General features: G+C 33.1%; 1 protein-coding gene across 15 annotated transcripts in view; it reads right to left on the reverse strand.

The window, feature by feature from the left end:
- Positions 1 to 1,746: 1,746 nt before the first annotated feature.
- LOC125652508 (1-phosphatidylinositol 4,5-bisphosphate phosphodiesterase beta-1-like) overlaps positions 1,747 to 21,080 on the reverse strand; it is a 144,867-nt gene continuing 125,533 nt past the window's right edge. For 13 of the 15 annotated variants that reach the window (XM_056164646.1, XM_056164643.1, XM_056164645.1 and 10 more), the window contains 6 exons: positions 18,617 to 18,732; positions 17,928 to 18,122; positions 8,599 to 8,870; positions 8,189 to 8,246; positions 5,899 to 5,985; positions 1,747 to 5,427 (listed from right to left, as the gene is read on the reverse strand). In XM_056164646.1, coding sequence (XP_056020621.1) covers positions 5,305 to 5,427; positions 5,899 to 5,985; positions 8,189 to 8,246; positions 8,599 to 8,870; positions 17,928 to 18,122; positions 18,617 to 18,732 — 851 coding nt within the window. In that variant the 3' untranslated portion in view covers positions 1,747 to 5,304. Of the gene's footprint in view, positions 5,428 to 5,898; positions 5,986 to 8,188; positions 8,247 to 8,598; positions 8,871 to 17,482; positions 17,495 to 17,927; positions 18,123 to 18,616; positions 18,733 to 21,080 lie in introns of all 15 variants that reach the window. The other 2 variants (XM_056164647.1, XM_048881752.2) reach the window with 1 other exon arrangement.

Raw genomic sequence — 21,080 nt, forward strand, 5'->3', positions numbered from 1 at the left:
TAATTTGGTGCTTCACAGTCATGAAGCATCTATATATGAAACAAATCAAATTCCTATCCCCCTTTGTTCAAAAGATATAGCCAAGGTTAAAGTTTTTCCATAATGTGATGCTGATAACAGATATCAGGATCATGAAGATGGCTCCCCAGACATTTGTCCCAGCAATTGCGAATATTTGTCAGTTGTTTCCCCTATTTCAAACATAGGTGGCGCAAGACTCGTTTACGTCCTTGTTGACTTCCGGTGTACATAAGATTTATGAGAGAGTGTAAGGTTTTTGTTGTGCAAATAGGGAGCGGGGGTAGAATTCCCAAGATATGAAGCTTTTAAAAAATTCAGTTGGTTCATTGTCATCAAATGTGACAGCGACAACGATCGTTTTAAGTTCCACTCAGTGTCGTGCGCTATAAACTTCAATCTTCAGTTCAGTCTCACTTCACAGATATCAGATGACGACTTTGTTGCAGAAAGTATTTACGGGGGGTTAACACTTGGTCTGTAGATCGTAATATTCTGCATGGATGTTTTATGCTGAAATTTTATCTATCTTTAGTGATACAGTCATCAATGATCTTATAATTCTATGACTTTTAACCCACCCACCCCCCTTCTAAACTAGATCTATAATCGAACGGGAAATTTGAGTCATCAATATATAAACGAAGTATGGTACAAAAATACATTTCAGATGTCATTTAAAAATTAATTTTAGAGTTAACCAAGGTCGTCAAAATATGAATGAACGCGATTGCTAACAGCACCCCCCCCCCCCACCCCCCCAGTCGTGCTTTTCACGCAGAGTACAACCAACTCATAGTATATCAATCATAGTATATGGATGAAGACGTGAATTTAGAAGTTGAAAGAAAGCTTGAACTTCCGTCAAGTTAATCGCAAAGACTGTTTACCTACCGTGACGACATCACGTAAGTGATATAAGTTAAAACACGCAAATAAACTGCTTAATGTGGTATGATATATCATGTACTCTGTATAAATGTGCCTTCTCTATCGTGAATTTTATTTCATAAAGAGAAGTTATACATATACATTCACTATTACTACACATTTTAGCAGCTTAATAATATAAATTCAGATATATATGAATATATTTAATAATTGATATTCTTAATCATCGAGAGAGAGAGAGGGGGGGGGGGGTGTCCGCATCTTATTGTTTTAAACATGCAATTCAACAACTTATAAAGAATTATGATGTATTGTATATTATATATTCAACCTAAACTACTGTTTAAGCATGTAAGCTTCACCACGAAGTAGTTTATAATGAAAAACGTTCAATGTGTATTGAATGTCTTTATTTAATCGATGTGACAGAGAAAATTCGGTTGCAGCTGAAACTCTCAACGTGCTTTACTTCCCGCTCAGAGAGTCTTGTAATGCGTTTTCTAAGTTCGTCTCTAAGCGCAGTGAGGTCCTACGAACCATAATCCGCCATCGTTACTAAATATTCAACAACTTTCTAATCTAAACATGTCGTTCCGACGCTCTCTTAAACTTGAGGTTAGAAACGCCTTGGACGTTAACGGATCGTGCGCCACCTGTAATCAAGGGCGAGTAATTTGAAGTTTTATTTGCCATTAACTTCCTCAATGTGGCCACAGCTAACACAAAGTTCAAGGATTTACATCTACCAGTACATTGTAGAGAAAACAATGACCTGCACATAAATGAAATACATGTCAAAGTTTGTTACTCAAAGGAAGCAAAAAATTGACAATAAACTATGTTTCTGGTTATCTTTTAATTAGGATCACCTGCAGTTAACATATATGACGATTGTTTGACAAGATAACAAAACAAATGGGAGACATACAAAAACAGACAAGATAATTAGTGTAAAGTCCACAGTTCTTATTGAAAATTGATCTGTATTTTCTGCAAAAGCAATATATAAATGTACAAATTCCCAATATATGATCCTTTTTAATCTCTTGGGCCTACTTTGATTGGCAAACCTGAGTTCACACAAGGATGAATCAAATGTATTGAGTAACCCTAAAATGTCACAAATATAACCAATTAACCTTACCCAATCATACCAGGGTCCAACCCACATGTAATCTAGTAGTTTACATCACAGTAATGGCTGTAAACAGTGTAGGCATGTCTTATTTATTTTTAGTTTTTATGGTACATTGTTTGAGAATAGGAGACTTTACGGGAATAGTTGAGGAGTTATTACAACCTTGTCTTCCCCTTTAACATAAGAAAACTGTGCAATTGCCAGTGCCACCATTTTTATTTACATGCGATACAACTCATGTATATATTTGTTCTATTGCAAATTTGTTTGTGCATTTGCAAGACATGTATCTAAATTAACTTGAGTTAACTCTGGTTTTCCAATCGAAGTGAGTCTTGGTTGTCTAGAGTATATATGTATGTAAAAGAAAAATGCCATCAGCACTTTATAACACCTAACAGAAAATACAAGCAGTCTTATTCATCACCAAAAATTGATGCTTCTTAAAACAAGATACAGACATCAATGATATGTGTAAGCACCACACATAATTACTTTTTTTAGTATCCTCATTTTCTCTTGTTACGAGAAAGTTTTTGAGCCAATTTTTTGAAAAATACATGCTGAATCTTTGTGACAATTACCTCATATGGCATAAATACCAACACCTTGCAACTTCATAATTTGACTAGAGATAAGTATTTTTGTAAACCGCTCCCAGTGATCTGTGTATTAAGTACTTGATAATGAATTACACAAGAATGTATGCTTTTTAGAATTTTTGAAGGTTTACAAAAAATAGAGATCAAGACCAGTAACTGATTTTCACATCATGTTGGTGAAATGCAAAATAACAGACTCTCTCTATCAATAAACCATAAATATAACAGTACATTCATGGAAATTGCACCAGAATGTTTTTTCAATGTCCATTTCTAAAGGAAAAAGGATATTATCATTACAGTTAATGAAACAGGACAAAACATAAATACACATAATATACATGTATTTTCAAGATGCATATAAAAGTTCATCAATGTAATAATAAAAAAAAGAGAACTGCATAAGACTTGAGTTTTACCATTACCTCCTTGCAACACTTACAGAATAATCAAACACTGAGAGAACATCTCCCTTTTTCCACAAACATGGGTAAAGATCCCCATCTAAGCACATTGGTTTTGTAGATATCGTCAAACATGGATAATTATTATTTTTATCACTGCACAATGAAATTAATAGTTTACATATTACAAATACACTTACATATGGTTAATACCATAATCTTCTACATATATATATTTTATAAAAAATTGGAAAAAACAAAACAAAAACAAAACAGCAAGAGTGATTGATATATAGGAAAACTAAAAGGAAACATATATTTTGTAAAGCACTAGCGCTTTCAATTAAATGTTCTACATATCAATGTTGTACTGTCATGGCGTTAACATTACAATGATTTCATATCAATATTTGGGAAACTGTCCATAACATTTTACTGCAATTACTTCATAGAACAAAATAAAAGACAAACTGTTTAAAAAGGCTTTAAATTTCTGATAAATTACTTTGACATCATGGTATGTATGCATGAACTGGTTAAAATATGTAGAAAGACAGGCTAAACTATAGAGACCACCGCCAACTAATTATCATATATGGTACATTGTAAATAAATGTGCTATATCATGAAAAGAGGTTATCATGAAAACAACTATGGGAGTCCAGTATAACAACTTTGCTGTAGTACCAGTCATTAATGCCCTCCGGACATACCTCATTTATTAGTAAATTAACAAAATAGATTTTCATTGGGTAACAAAAATTGTCTTCGAAGTAATGCTGTATAAAAGAACATACAAAACATCAACATTAATCCTGTTTTGACGATTGGAATGACTATTTCCAGAAACACTGGGCTTTTTGAAACATTAGGCTCAAGTTATGAGTTAAAATTGGGCAAGGATTGGAGCACTATTAATGAAGCCCTTAAAATGGGCCCAAATTAAAAACGTACGTCACAATTTATACAAAGTGGATTATGATCTGTAAAAGTTGTGATAATGCAAAAAGTCCTACAATTCTTAAAATATTTTTTGCACTAGTTAACAATGAACAGGCTGAATAATCCTCCCTGTATATGGTGTAGAAGAGTTTGCAAATTAAAGTTCAGCATACATTTATACACCTTGAACATATGTCATTACAAATTCGATCCAAAGCCTTGACTGTTAATTCTCTATATTAGTATACACATATTTTGCATTATAGAAAGGACTGCATGAAAACTTACAATCACCTTATATATTTGGAATCAGTGGAATGGTTTTGTAATGTGTTTATCATACAATAAAAGATATCCTACTTTTAAATGAATTATATTCATTAAATATTACTTTAATCTACGAAAAACATAAACACATAGAAATAAACATAAAAACTAAATGCCAGACCTCATTTTTCATTTTCATTATGTACATATAGTCATATACCAAATGTCATATTTTGCAATAATAAACAAAAGCACTGTTACATTTTTCACAGAATATTATGCTTAGACACCATGCCATGAACTTGCACATTTCAATAGGCGATGAATTACAGTATACAGTAAACCAGCTTTTATTTCCAGTTTTTGTCATGAACGTCAGATGTGAACCCCACTGATGATGATTAATAATCTTGAGTGATCCAGCATTTCATTGGGTAAAATTTCCATGATTTAAGAAAAATATGCAAGTCCATGGGGACATGCTTTAGTAGTTATTCATTACTTCAGTTTTTCTTGTTTGTGAAGGATTTAAATTTGTGAGGTATGCTTAAACCACAAAAATAATGAAAAATACTTCAACAAAAAAAAAAAAAAAATTAATAATCTTTATAAAAAAAGTGTTTTGTCTATGTTTACAAACATTCACAGGAAATGAATACTGAAAATCTTGCAGATGTTTCTTTCATTTCATACAAATAAATGTTGGTTTACTGTATCTTTTTTTAAGTGCCATATGTCATGACATCAACAAATTTTTCCCACTGACTTTTCAACTGGGTTAACAACACAGACAGATAGTGAGAATTTAAAAGATTGTCACAGTTGGAATTGTCATTATATATTATGTCAACCTATCTGACTGTCAAATGTACGAGTCTTAACTGCTTTCTTCAACTCCTTCAGTCTCATCCTCTTCATCTACTTAAAACACAGAACAAGAACATTTTGAATTATAACAAACTGTAAACAAAACATGGTAGTAAACAATAAATGCCATGCTGTACACATTTTGGTTCCTGAATCTATCACAAGATCTACAGTATTAGAGTGGTGTGTTTTGTTCCCCATTCAGTTCCTCACGAGAATCACATAGTCCTACGTCACGGAATTGATCAGTCAGTTTTCGACACTTCTCCTCAAAGGATGCTCGGTATTCTTTTGGTACCTATCGATAAACATTAAAACACATTGAATACAAATTTCCAACTTCAAAAGCACTGCTGTAAAACATGCTTACAGATATTGAATACCAGGATGTACCACCAGAGTATTATTTATCACAATGTATTGCATAACAACCAAAGGTACTAGTGTCACCTAATACTTGTGTGTACTGGAAATATTTATGTAAAATGCATGCAATCTAAGATAAATCTAATGGGATCTCTTAATTAAAGTATTACATGACTATTTTCCCAGATAATTGAATAACAACCCCATCCATAAGCTTGCTTTCCAACACCCCACCCTCTCACCAAAATGGGACATACTGATAAAATATTAATAAATTGGTAGCAGTTCATCCCACTTGTGTGTGTTAATAATAACTTTAAACCCTTAAATTCCTGAGGAAAACAATCTTTATATAAGTATCAGTATACTTTAATTGGTAAAGATAAATTAAAGGAAGACTTACCACTTCTCTCTCTTTTTCAAACTCCAGCTGAATCAAGCTTAATTCTTGTTTCAGTTCCTCTCTCTTCTTGTCCAGTAAATCTTTATGCTGAAAATAGAATTTGAGTAAAATTGTAATTTCTACTCTACATGAGTCATCCCATTTGAGTTCTAAATTGTGGTGATTCAGTACTAGAATGACTGTAGCATCCTTAACTTGACACAATGTCAATTTTTTTTTTCATGAAATTTTTAGTATTGGCAATTCCAAAATACTGCTAATTCCACTACATAAACATCCACCGCATCAGCCACATACAAGTACATTATGTACACTATGTAAACATTCTAATCTTAGTTCACTAGAACAAAAGGACCATGTGCCTTAACAGTCACCTGATTAGCATACAACCACTCTTCAATGGACACCTTATCAAACAAGTTATTAATTTATTTTTAGGTCATCTGAGTTACTCAGTTAAACTATTGCTATTGGTCTGCATCTTTTGTTGTCCAGTAACCACTGAACATTTTAAACTTCTTGATAACGACTCTTCCAATTCTCTTCAAATTTGGTATGGTGCATCTCTGGGAGAGAGGGGACATAAATCGTAAATTACTGAATCCTGCATCCCCGTGACCTCGGGGGTGGGACAAAAACTGCCCCCCAAAAAGAGACAAATTTTCATAAATCCTCTTTTCTACAACTGCACATATGCAAGAAATCTAAATGCAGTCATATAGAGCAGGAAGACCTCCACCAAACTTGTAAATCTATGATTCCCGGGGTTAGAGGTTCTGACTCCAGGGCTAGTATTTACAAATAACATCTTCAGAGCTATTGATGCTAATTAATATTTAGAAGGAGCAGGTAGCCCTTTTTTCCTGACATTTTCAGGAGAGGGCTATAATTCCATAGGCTTTTTGTAATGGTGCAAAATATTTTTATGAATAACCTGTAATAATCTCCTTGTATTTGTCTCCAATGTTGTTTACTCTAAAAAGAGTACCAACTTTGTGCTTGGGCATGTCTACTATAGGTGTTTTCATAATGGTAAATATCACATACAATATGCAAAATTCTTTGTCTGGTCCACTATGCTTGTTATCGCGAGATCTCGTAGGAGGATCTACTGAAATTCATTAACTGACAATCAGCATAAAGACTTTACTCGTGACATTTCAACAAAGAAAGGAAAATCATATGGTGGCAGAATTTTTTTTACACTCTGCTGTTCGTTTTTTAACTTGATATCAAATTTAAACCTTTTCAATACCTACGAAATCCCTTTCTCCCCTGTGCTCGTCCATTTATGTAAATACTACCTTATATGGCGATATGCACATAAATTGACAATCAAACATGGCACACAAATATGAATTGAGAAATTGAAATACATTGAAATTGTTAATAAGGTGCACCACCATGGCACATGATACGCCCGTCAGATGTTTATTCATTATAAACAGATAAAAGTGCATGACACAAAATCATGTCAACCTTAAATTTTATTACATTTAGATAATTTCTTTCACATGGTATGAATTACTTATTTTGGGCTATACAAAGACTGCACTCATTAATTAATCTTTAACTGGAAAGGTGTGATTTAGCTCTTATCAAAATGATCTTTGAATCTCCAGCTGAACTAAACACCATGGTTTACTCCCAAGGGGCTAATGAAATCTAGATCAGACAGACAAATAAAACAACTTATATTTTCATTCCAATGAGACAATTGCTCTTTTTGTTCTGTGATGTGCTTATCATTAATAAGTCTTTGCAAATTTTGTAGTACATGTAAAAGTGCACATATTTATATCATTATCGTTAGAAATAAAATAAGTATTCATATTAATTGTTATGCAGCTACATTTTATATAAACAAGAGGCCCACAGGCCTTATAGATCACCTGAGTACTAGTGAAAAAGTATCACTACTCCCAAGGGCTATGAAATCTAAAAAAAGAAAAATTCTGTTCTGAATATCTAAGCTAAATTCTAATGTTTAGCAACAGTATAAAACAAGATGTGTTCTTAAAACTTCAATGCCCTCAAAAGTGCTTACACTGATGATAGTTTTGTGTATGGTTGGATGTATGCAAGTTAATTTCATTATATTTGTATATCACCCTGTGTATGTGTGTGTGTGCATATATCCATATCATAATTGAAATAAACATAACTTCATCAGCATAATCTGCATTTGGAGTCTTTCTCAACTCAGGAAAAATTAATATATTATATTCTTAATCCCCCAACACAAGTACCAGTGTATTCGTTTAAATACAAGTAAACTTTTTCAGCAAACCTTGGCTCTTTCTTGCACCACTTCATCTATGTGTTTGTTTTGTGCTTCTCTCTTTATCCTAAAAGAGAAAAAAATGCACACAATGCATAAATGGCATAATATATTGCTTCCAATGCTTTAACTACAATCTCTTCAGAAATCTAGTACTAATCATTTTCTATTCATTTACAAAATTTCTACACTATCATTTGTTTTCCATTGTCTTCAGTCATACCTACAGATGTGTAAATTTCTTCAGTCATACCTACAGATGAGCAAATTGTCTTCAGTCGTACCTATAGATGTGTAAATTGTCTTCAGTCATACCAACAGATGTGTAAATTGTCTTCAGTCATACCTATAGATGTGTAAATTGTATATTGCCAATTTTCTTTACTACGGTCTTGTTGACTCCCTGAATTTTAACAAACCTGGCAAGTTCATTCTTGTCCTTGTATATTTTACTAAGAGCCTTCATCTCTTTCTTGCTGTGCTCTTCCATTTTCCTTTTGTGCTCTTCCACCTCCATCTCATATATTGCTGTCAATTTCTTCTCATGCTCACGATGGTTTATCTCCATGATCAGCTTCAGAGTGTCATACACAGCATCATGGTGCTTCAACATAACATCCATTTCTGCTTGGAAATGGTCTTTGCACATGGCGACAAATACCTCTGCCTGAGTCTTGCGTAGTTCTTTATGCTGATGACATAAAATATATGTGCATTGAAATTTTATTTGTACCCTAGCCATTTTAGGAAAGTCAATCTGCCAGTAAATTTTACAAGGTAAAAACATTAGCTTCATAAGTTTATATGTATAACAATTAAAATTAAAAAGAAGAAATTATAGGACTCTACATAATTTTCATTATTTTAAGAGTGAATTTTTAAAGTAGGAACTCCTGTGTATTATCCAAAATTTACATGTATTTACTCATAACTCTAAAAAGCTTATGTACAGTATATGATATTCTACAGGTTCACAGCAATCAAAGTACCGCAAGACCAAAAGGTATATACCTCAAGTCATTCAAATATACATGTATAGGTATGATATGAAATACTGTATAGGTATGGTGATCTTGTCATTCTGATATCCATATTTATAATTGTACTAGAAGAAATCAACAAGGGTTATAGTACTGGAATATTTTCCCCCCAATATCTTTATTTCATGCAATTCCCATATCTGCACTACAAATTCATATATAAATTAATCACACATGTAATTTGTTTACTGCAGCAATAAAAAATGTCTCACTGAAAAATGTCTCACGGGACTTTATTAGTTCATTATTACTATGTGTATGTACATGTACTACGTAAACTGTTTGTTAAAATCTAAATAAGGGGTACCTGTAAAATGTGAAATGATATCAAAACCAATCAAAACAAATTGAAATCAAACAAAACGAAACTTACCAAAATGTAATAAATGGAAACAAAATGAAATTGAAACTAGAACGAACTGACAGAAGTTAGAACCATGTTAATAAAACTTCATTCGAGTGAGCAAACCAGGCTATTGTGAGCTTTACTGTTTCAGCATTATCTCAATTAGACATCACTGAAATGTCACCTCTGTGTTGTGGTCCATTTGTCTGAATAATTTGTTCTTAAGAAGGAAGCATATGTAATCCTAAATTTAGTGTAAACAGTATCTGTTTCTCTTTTACTGCAAATCATGGATAAAACCTCAGGTATGACCATCTTCATTGTTCATAAATGCCAAAATGGGGAGTGGAGGCATGTTTCTATCCATTATCTCTTTTAAGGATATAACAGAAATATTGATAATAAAGATATAAAATTATCAAACAATCTACACTGTATCTTATTGAATTCCCCAGTGTGTTTTGTTTTTGCTTTGCAAAAAGACAGAAAACAGAAATATGTTCATACATAGTGCTTATGCTGCATATTGGGACAACATTTGTAATAAATCACTAGTATATACAATTCATAACTCCTCTAATGGAATTTCAAGCGTCCTTTGGCATGAAAAGATTGCGATACTCAAACCTTGACAGAAAAAACAAGAACCACAACGTACGCTCTTCCATGCATCCAAAAAAAAAAAAAAAAAAAAGCATTTCATATAGTTCAAATTCATTGTGTTTTGTTTCAATTTATTTTGTTTCATTCTAGTTTTGGTTCAGTACATTTTGTTTTGAATGGTTTTGCATTTTACAGGTACTCCTAAACAAGTCCAATTAGAACTACAGCTTGAATCTCAAAAGTGTAGGTGAATTCCTATACAGTGAGGCCTCTGCAATCTGGATTCTATTAATGTGGATATTTAGAGGAACTGAATTTTTACACGTTACATTGCATTGTTAATATGTAATTTCAAATTCCGGATCCAGACACTCAATTTTTACTACAAAACATTTATACATTGCATTGAAAATTGTGTCATTAATGCGTATTAAGGTTTTTAAAAAATTATTTCAGCAAGGTGTAAATTATAAAGAAACGTAAGCCAGGCTGTCCGATTGAAACAATATACCTGTGTCCTGTCAACACCTCCCTAATTAGGTGGTTAACTTATTGATGAGTCAGTTAAACATCACCTGTTGATTGAGAAATTATATTTCCAATACAGTATTTGCACATCGTATCTGCAATGCATGTAGTTAAGATTTTAATGAAATCTGCAGCATATTATCTAATCTTCTTGATCAATAAGTTATCAATAGATTGAGCATCATGCTGTATAATATTTTATTGAACTACTACACATACACTGCTTAATACTAGATTGTCCAAATCAAAAGAGTGCATAATAAAAATTACTCTTCAATAGTTGTGAATATGCTGATTTTGTTTTTATACTGTTGATTGTTGTGAAATATATCTGGTAAATTTTAACATTTACAGTGTATCTGTGTACAATTGATTTATTAAGATGCCACAGGACTATTGTTTGGGGATTAAACTCTGGGTAGAAATGAGAGATTTACAGTCTTTCATAAGTATCATGGCAATTTCTGCTTAGGGCTGTTCCAGAAATGATCAAATGGGGGGGTCGGGCGGCAAATGATATTTTTTTGTGTGGGTGGTCGTATTTTTTCATATTTTAATTGGTCCGTGGTGGGATTGTTAATAAAATATTTATTATGGGTAGTGGGTAGTTTCTATTGTTTTATTTTGTGCTACGTGGGTGTTGAGTTTTCAGAATATTTTTTTTGTCGCTCTTGTCGTGTTGGTTACAAAACGTCGGAGGGAAAATTAGAGGCGCGTTTAATAGGGTCCCTTTGGACGTGATGGCGGCGAACTCTGTTCTGTAGATTATTACAGTTTACAGTGCATCGATTTTGGGAATATTTTGAAACCAATAGGTATTCCGTTTTCTAATAAAAACAGGCAAACCTTAGTTGATTTATACGAGGGTACCGATGCGTTATATTTATCAGTCAGTGTGATGGTGATATAGAGGCCTCCGGGCGCGGGCTCCATTAGAAGACGAACGATTCGTGGAAAAACATATCCATACCCATTTCATGATAATAGCATCGTTTGGACTCCCAGTCTTTCCAACATTCCCGCCATAGATGCCTTTGATTGTTGATGTGACATCGTTTCTTCAGAACTACTGTGATACAATGTCGCACAGGGATTACCGCGTCATTGACTAGAATGTTTGTCCCGAAAACCTCGCGAGATTTGTACCGTTTTCATTTTTAAAAATATTTTTGTGGTGGGTCTGGTTAGTTTTTTTTTTTTTATTAGATGGGTCATTGTAAAATGATTTTATTAATTTGATGGGTCATGGGGTAATTTTTAATTTTTTTTTTATGGGTGCTTGGTATATACAAAAGGTGCCTCCCGACCCCCCCATGTATTTATTTCTGGAATAGCCCTTATGTAATTTTTATATTGCTTGGAGTTCTGTTCATTTTATTAGCACATCAAAATAATAAGTGTACATGGCCACATCAAAGCGGTAGTACTTGTAATAATGAGCTTAGATGGAATATCAAATATAAGCATTTATTTATTTTTCAATTACATATAGTGCTTGATTGTTTGCTCTCAGTGCGAATGATGTTTATTTTTGTATATTTGTTTGTAGTGCTAATTAAATATACATGTTAATATCTAAAGTATATGGATATTTCAATTTTAGTATTATGAAATGTATGTAAATGTAAACATTATCATAATTTATTCAATAAACCAAATTGTTAATGTTTTATTCATATTACACATCAATAAAGTAAGCATATTGATTACTTATATGAAGATCTAACATATGCAATTCAGTTATCTGAATGCTTCATTTATCATACTTTGCTGAGTATACTATGCATTTGACATGTTAAAATATACACACCCCTTTTTGGGCCTGAAAATTTGGGAAAATTATTGCCACATGCTAAAATCTAAATTAACAAAGCAAGGTTGAAAAATGGTTTTGCCAGTAAAAAGTTAGTTTACTGTAAGAATCAAGAATAGTATTTAATGAAATGTTAAAGTAAAAACCTGGAATAGCATGTGGCAAGACACTTTAAATGGCGGGTAGCTATATACAGGTCAAAGGAGTCCTAATAGTGGCTCTTTCACAGTACTTAAATTATTACAGTCTATATAAGTATCACATTTTTTTTTACAATTTTGCATTTCTGCAATAATTTTCTAGGAATTGATTTTTGTTGTTAAATGTATAATAGTGCCTAATACTGGTGAAAAATGAGAAAAAGACGTATTCATATACAAGGCTATATCTGTGGGTCAGAAATATTTCAATATGATGAAATCATCTGGAAAATAATACAGGTAAAAAACCTATTGTGGTATATAATACGCACCCCTTTCTCACAAAATAAATTCTAGAAAAAAAAGTGCATAATATCTTCAGCAATATACAGTATCTGGATGATTTTGCTAGAAACCAAAGTGTCCGGATTAATGAGGCTCCACTGTACATAATTTTTTCCCTTTGAATCTGATACAAAAGCCCACACATGGTTGCATAGTGTTTACTCATAATCTGATTACAAAACATCACATATAGTACTATATGTAGTACATGATTAATATGTACAATATTTGGCATTAGTAAGAAATTCTTGAATGAGAACAGCAGAATTTATGAGTATAGTTGATCTCTCCATTAGTTTGACCTTCATGAGACTTAACAAGAAAACTTATTTTGGTTCTCTTCACTTTTACATATAGTGGAATTTTCATCAGAAAGCATTCAAGGGAACTGATATTACATGAGGTCAAAGTGATTGCCCCTCTCATTAATTTTTTTTTTTACCAAATTTTGTGCCATTTCAGGATGGCTGCCCCCCCCCCCCCCCCCCTCCCCGAGAAAAAAAGTACCATTTATTTCCCCCCTCCTTGTTTTTCAAACTTCTGAGGCATAAATGTATTACCCGCTCCCCTAAAAATGTCAAGAAGGTGCTTAATCATTGGCAAGTATTTTGCTTGAACCGAGAAAGTTTTACTTCCTACAAGTAAATTTAGGGGAGACAAATTAGTCTTATCTGAATAATAGCAACTCTTTCATCTCCTACACAATTTCAATTTCTATTTAGCACCTAAACGTGCTGCAAAGTGGGAAAGGATCATCTTCAGTGATCAGAAAATAACTTCCCCAAAACATTTGATAAGTATTGGTTTAGCATACTCAATTGATTTCGATGATTACATACTGGTTATGTTATATTATTTGTCTTTGAAAATCCCATGCTTACATAGGCTGTCCCAGAAAATCAGTGACATCGCAATTTGCACAAAAATTGATAAGTGGATTTCAACCAATTTTTCAGCATTTCATAAAACTTCATCAATAAGTAAACAAAGAAAATTTCTTTCAAGGTATACGTTGCCCAAGATAAAATTCTTAATTTCAGAAATAGTACAATGCACACAACTCTTTGCATGTAAACATCACATTTATCATTTTAAAATGCATTTTGTGGTACATTTCAAGCATTTTTCCTCTTCCAAATCACTATACATGTATATTGTTAAAGATGATAAATGACCAGGTCGTGTACTTGTGAAAATGGAAGGGGAATCTGATGTTATTTCCATTGGAAGCATGCGACCTTGAGTAAAGTCCACATGATTCACCACTGATAACTTTACATAAATTGTTCTGATACTGTTTAATTGAGAAGCCTAAAATGTACCATATATACTCGCCTATAAGTCGGTTCGCCTATAAGTCGGTTGTATAGTTTTTAGGCTATTTTGGCGGGAATTGCCATTGACCCATTTGTAAGTTGGTCTAACTTTTTTCAAGAATCGGTTTACAATTTCAAATCAATGCTCAATGTTTTTACATGTGTTTCAAATAATATTTTTGAAAAATGCATAGATATTTGATATTTTTTCCCCAACAAATCAATTTCATATCAATACTCTTATGTATTTATCCGTGTTCTAATAATGTTCTTGGATATGACATGGATATTTCACTTTTTAGATATTTCACTTTTTATTCTCAGCAAATTAAACAGTTACTATTTTGTTTATTTCGTCCAAGTTTTTGGTGTTTAAAAATATTAGGCTATACATTACGCCATCCAGAAAAATATTAATCTTCTTAAGACACTCTAATAAGTTGGACATAAGAGTTTTGAACCAAAATTTAACTCCCAAAAATCTGGCTTATTGGCGAGTATATACGGTATTCATGGAAATAACTCACAGGGCATTTTGCCTGCAAATCATTTTCAGAACCGCATATTCTTTTAAATCTTTTTCTGTATTTTCATGCTATGAAGCACATTTGGAATCATCGTCAGAAACCCACAGTCGATCGCACTCCGTTCACCTCCCATGGGACAAAATGCCAGTATTTTCGCTGGAAGGTGTATCTCGGCTTCTATATGTGATTGGTTGCTTTACCATTCCTTATTGCGATATTCAACCAATGAAAGAGCCCCTTATTTTCAGTGTTCAGGAGCATAGAAAAACATGCTTTTGAAGTGAAGATTTTGACTACATTTAAGTTGGACATATTACAAAGCTTTCAGCGAGATGCTTTATCTCTATTATTAAAGAGGATGGTGTATTTGTGTCTATAAAGACTAGGGAGAAAAAAAGCCTGTGTTATCAAGTGTTTACTACTGCGTACGAGTCTATGTACAGGTTTACATGTTCAGCACTCGTAGTCTTCCCACTTTTATCCATCATACATGAGCAATGTGTTTTTTAACGGACTTGGTATTTCATTGGTTTATAGGCCTATAGGTATCTTACACTTACTTGTGTATTAAGTTACTGCCGTAATTTGTTACAGTAGTGTTGTTGGCACAATTTGAAGCAGTAATAATGACCTTCTTTATATACCTCTCTCATGTAAACACAATTGATGTCTCACCTACGATAATTACAAAATGACATGTGAACAAGATTGTAAGACAATATTTTAATTCAAATTTACATCTAAGTTTTATATTGTATCATGCATGACTGATTTTATTCACGTGCTATGTAGCAGTGATGATAATAAACATACCAGAGGCGGATCCAGGATTTCCAAAAGGGGGCACATGTGAACGTGAAGTATTAGCCATAATAATCAGCCATATTGGGTGCCAAATCTGGAGTTTTCATCTATATATCTTTGATAGTGGCACACAACAAAACACACACACTTTCATACTGCTGACACTTTGAGTTCCGGGAATACTTATGGCGATTCCCATTGGTCCTTGATAGGTCACCTAAGGTCATGCATTTTAATAAGTTATGCGAAAATATTGGTGTTGTGTCCCATGGGAGGTAAACGGAGTGCAACCGACTGTGGATTTCCGACGATGATTTGGAATACTCCTAAATCTTTCACAAATGGTGTCATATAGGGTAAATCTTGATTAGCAGGAATATATTGTCTACGTAAATTCATTTTAGATGTCACAAACTAATATTATATGACAATTTGGCGTAAATACTCCTCTTGATGCAGAATAATTTTCTGATTATGTCAGTCAACCATTTTCTTTCGAAGTGCGTAGCAATATGTACCACGAATGCTTTACCATGCATTTAAATTATACCCTTTACAACATTTATCTTGTGAACTATACTGCTGAAAATTTCTGTATATATTCAAAAATGACATCTTTATTTTTTGAGAATATTTTCATGAAATCCAGAAATAAGTTTTTGTGTAGATCAAAATGTCTACCATTTTCTGGGATGAACCTCATATGTACAAGTCAAACAATTAGTTCTATATATAAAAATACCTACATGTATTTCCAAATTAAAAGAAATGTCTAATTAACACAATTTTGGATACAAAACGTTTAAACAAGGGTTAAAAATATAAATTATAATGCATGTAAGGCATAGATACTTTCATGTGCAAATTTTCACTTACTTGAAAATATCAGACATTCCCAGTACTAATTATTAATACTTATATTACTCATGCATCTGGTACATGTATTTAATACATGTACAATTTAATTTCAAAAGTCATGCTACAAGGGGAAATGAAGAGAATCAAAATAAGGGGAAAACAAAGACTCTTAAGTGTGGAATAATGGACAGTGATTACACAGCATTGTGTTTCTAGCCACCTGCTCGACTCAAAAGCTTAAGGCCAGCAAATATGAAAATATGGAAAAATATTTGAGAGGCTGAGAATTTATCCATGTATATACTGTATATCGAGTAATTTTGGTGTAAAGGAATATTTAGCAGATTTCTCTAAAAAAAAATAATGTTAGAAATCTTAGCACTTCATTTTGTGGCACATTTTCATTTAGCCAGTGTATCATTTATATGCCTATGGATAGAAATTTGACACTTTAAATTTTAGCAAATTTTCCTCATCCGCCTAAAAAATCAACATTTCCAGCTCACCAAAATTACCCAATATACAGTACAGTCATGTCTCTTTTAAATTCAGTTGAGATTTCTGTGATGTCTAAAATATAAATATCTAGAAATGATTAAATATTCTGGTTTTTGTTCTATGATTTTGACTTTGTATGACCAATGAAAGGCATATGTATGAGCTAAAGAACCTAACACAACAAATAATGATCCATTTTCATATATCAAATAATTATTTTACATTAAAAATACAAATGTGTATGTACCTGTACAACTTTGTGGAGCATACAGGCCTACACTTGGGGTATATGTACTAAATTAACACATTTTAAGTGACTACCTATATACATTCAATTTGATTTTCTCAACCCCTCTAATGATTCCTCCTGCAAAGTTCACTTTGACGAATCTTTTTTTTTAATTTTCCATATATTTCATACATACCAGCTTAAGTGGCAAAACAGTTAAAAGAAGGCATTTAAAAGTATCAAATATTGGTTTTACCTTTCCTTTCCACTAAAATACAACAACATACAAGAAGGAATTAGACATTTAGATAGACTGTGCTGTGGCCTAGTTAGACTGGATTATCATTTTCTGTAAGTTGTCTTCTTGGAAGCTGAAATAGTATTAATTACTACCTAAAATCTAAGGGACTCCACAAACCAATTCAGAATGTTTAAAAAGAACTTATCCAAGATGGTATCACTGGTATATATTTGGATCTTTCACTTGAAGACAAATGAATGAACAAACTTTAAAGAGAATAGACTGACACACATCCATGATATCTACCATGTGTCTCTCTGTGGATGAGTTCTTTTAGCTTTTTCATGAACAGGTTATCTAGGCAACATTACATAAACCCAGTCACATGACTTGTGTGACTGTTGCAGCAATGGAACAACAACAATGAGTACCACTCATGCAGAGCAAGATTAGGTGGTACCTTCTTATCATTTTCACGAGTGAGCTTCTGATACTCTTGTCTGTTGGCCTGTTCCACTTGCTCAACATTGGCAGCTTTTATAGCTTTCTTTAACAATTTAGCATGAAGTTTTTCCATGGCCGTCCTGGCTTTGACCTGAGATATCATGAGTCTTTCTTCTTGTAGCTCATGTATCTCACGCATGGTCTCTCTAGCCTAGAAAAATGAGTCAAGAAAACATGGCTCTTGTGACAAGAACATGACAAATGTGAGAATGATATGAAATAGTGGCTTTTCAGGCATCAGGTTAAATTCAAATCAAATCATCCTCAAACTTTGCAAGCTGCTTCATTATTTCTGCTGAAAAGGTATATATGTAGAAAAGTGTTATTATTATGAATCTCTGTCAAGTCAATTGATGATATGTTGAAAACAGAATTATCAAAGATAAACATGATAGGTATATGCTCAACAAAAGAAATTAATTAAACAAGTCTTTTTATTTTATATGGCTTTTTTTCCAGTGACAACATAAATTATATTCATCACATATGGATACATATTCTGGAGATTGGCATTTCATCTTAGCTAGCAATTACGGTATACTATCCAACATCTCCAAAAATTTTACAATTCTTATCTTCTGATAATGTGGAGAATTTCTATCACTATTTCTATCACTAATATTACAGTCATTGCATTAATCCTACCTTTTCATGCTTCTTACTAAGAGACTCCAGCTCTTTATCTCTCTTGCTGATCACCTTGAAGAATGCCTTCTGATATTTGAGATCTTTCAGAGGTGTTGGCACCAGCAATGCCGGATCTTCAATAAAATTTACATCGAATGTACTTTGACTCAATTTGCATAATTACTAGGATTTACTTCCGCATGCATTATTGAAAATGTGTGCAGAAAGTATTTGTGAAATTAGGACAACCATTACCATCTTCTGAAATGCTTTCCCATTTAATCAGTCACTTATATACAAAGTTAAGATCAATCAAACATCGATTGTTGTGAATGAGTTCCATATAGATCTATGACTTGTAAAACAAGAGGCCTATGGGCCACATCATTCACCTGAGCCACCTTGGCCCATATTTAAAGATTTTCCCACATATTTGCATGTAAAACTTTGATTCCTATCGTGACCCCAACCTACCTCCTGGGAGCATGATTTTTACAAACTTGTATCTGCACTATGTCAGGAAGCTTTCATATAAATGTAAACTTTTCTGGCCAAATGGTTCTTGAGAAGAATATTTTTAAACATTTTCCCTATATATTTGTATGTAAAACTTTGATCCCCTATTATAGCCCCATCCAACCCCCGGGGGCCATGATTTTAACAGTTGTGAATCTCTACTATAGCAAGAAGCTTTCATGTAAATGTAAACTTTGCTGGTACAGTGGTTCTTCAGAAGATTTTTAAAGATTTTCTTTATATAATTCTATGTAAAACTTTGATCCCCTAATTGTGGCCCCATCCTACCCCCGGGGGCCATGATCTTAACAAACTTGAATATGCACTATGTCAGGAAGCTTTCATGTAACTTTGTACTTTCCTGTCCCAGTGATTCTTGAGAAGATTTTTCCTATATATTCAAATGTAAAACTTTGATCCCCTATTGTGGCCCCACCCTACCCCCGGAGGCCAAGTTTTTAACAAACTTGAATTTCCACTATGTCAGGAAGCTTTCATATGAATATCAGCTCTTCTGGCCCAGTGGTTCTTGAGAAGAAAATTTTAAAATGATTAAACCCTATTTTTGCATTTTTGTGATATCTCCCCTTTGAAGAGGGCATGGTCTTTCATTTGAACAAACTTGAAAGCCCTTCACCCAAGGATGCTATTTGCCAGTTTGGTTGAAATTGGCTCCGTGGTTCTGGAGAAGAAGTAAAAAATATGACAAGTTTACAGATAAACAGATGGACAGATGACAGGCAACAGGTGATCCAAAAAGTTCACTTGAACTTTCCGCTCAGATGAGCTAAAATACTTTGACTTTCACTTCCTTTTGAAAGAAGAAAAGAATTCTTATCAATGAAATTTTGACAATAGATCACTGTTTTCCCTGATGTACTGTGAAAGAGGGATACATTACAGTGGTTTTGATTTCACTGTGTTTGCAATCAAAGGATTTTCCACAAAATTCAGCCATCATGAATATTGTTGACATATCAATGTAGCATTCATATATCAAATGGCACATGCACTTTAAAACCTGGATAGTAAGTACACAAGACAAAACCTAGATAGTAAGTACACAAGACAAAACCTGGATAATAAGTTTACTAGAACAAAACCTGGATAGTAAGTATACAAGACAAACCTGGATAGTAAGTATACTAGATAAAACCGGGATAGTAAGTATACTAGACAAAACCTGCATAGTAAGTATACTAGAACAAATCCTGGATAGTAAGTATACTAGATAAAACCTGGATAGTAAGTATACTAGATAAAACCGGGATAGTAAGTATACTAGACAAAACCTGGATAGTAAGTATACTAGATCGACTACCTCAACATCACTGAGGTAGTCCAACGGATTATTTCTATCACGAAACACCCGCAACGCACGTTTTTTATGAGTCTCATTCATAACATTAAACATTAGAAATGCAGCCATGTTGAATTATTTTAATAACCATAGTAACAAAGATTTTATGGAGCACTTACGACAAAACTTCGGACATAGGGTCGCCCCCGGGCGGTCGTAGACTTAAGGCCGAATTTCATCGTAACTCGTAAATCCTAAATCTTTGTAAAACGGTCTCACATCGTAAGTTATGTCTTACGACCTTTTGTAAAATGGGCCCCTGGATAGTAAGTATACTAAAACAAATCCTGGATAGTAAGTATACAAGACAAAACCTGGATAGTAAGTATACTAGACAAAACCTGGATAGTAAGTATACTAGACAAAACCTGGATAGTAAGTATACTAGATTTCTTTCCTGATGTACATCAGTAGTATCCTATTATAAACTTTACCATAAGATATGTGTGTCAGTAAATCTCAGTTGTAATATATAGAAAGGGATATCGATACTCTATAAAACTTAGAAAACAAGAGAAAGAACTCAAAAGTACAGCATCTTATTGTTCAAATTAATCAATTGGTGTTTGCATTGCTATTGCTACCTTATCAAAGGCACAGACTATA

This window comes from Ostrea edulis, chromosome 5, assembly GCF_947568905.1.
Source record: "Ostrea edulis chromosome 5, xbOstEdul1.1, whole genome shotgun sequence".
Taxonomy (NCBI): Eukaryota; Metazoa; Mollusca; class Bivalvia; order Ostreida; family Ostreidae; genus Ostrea; species Ostrea edulis.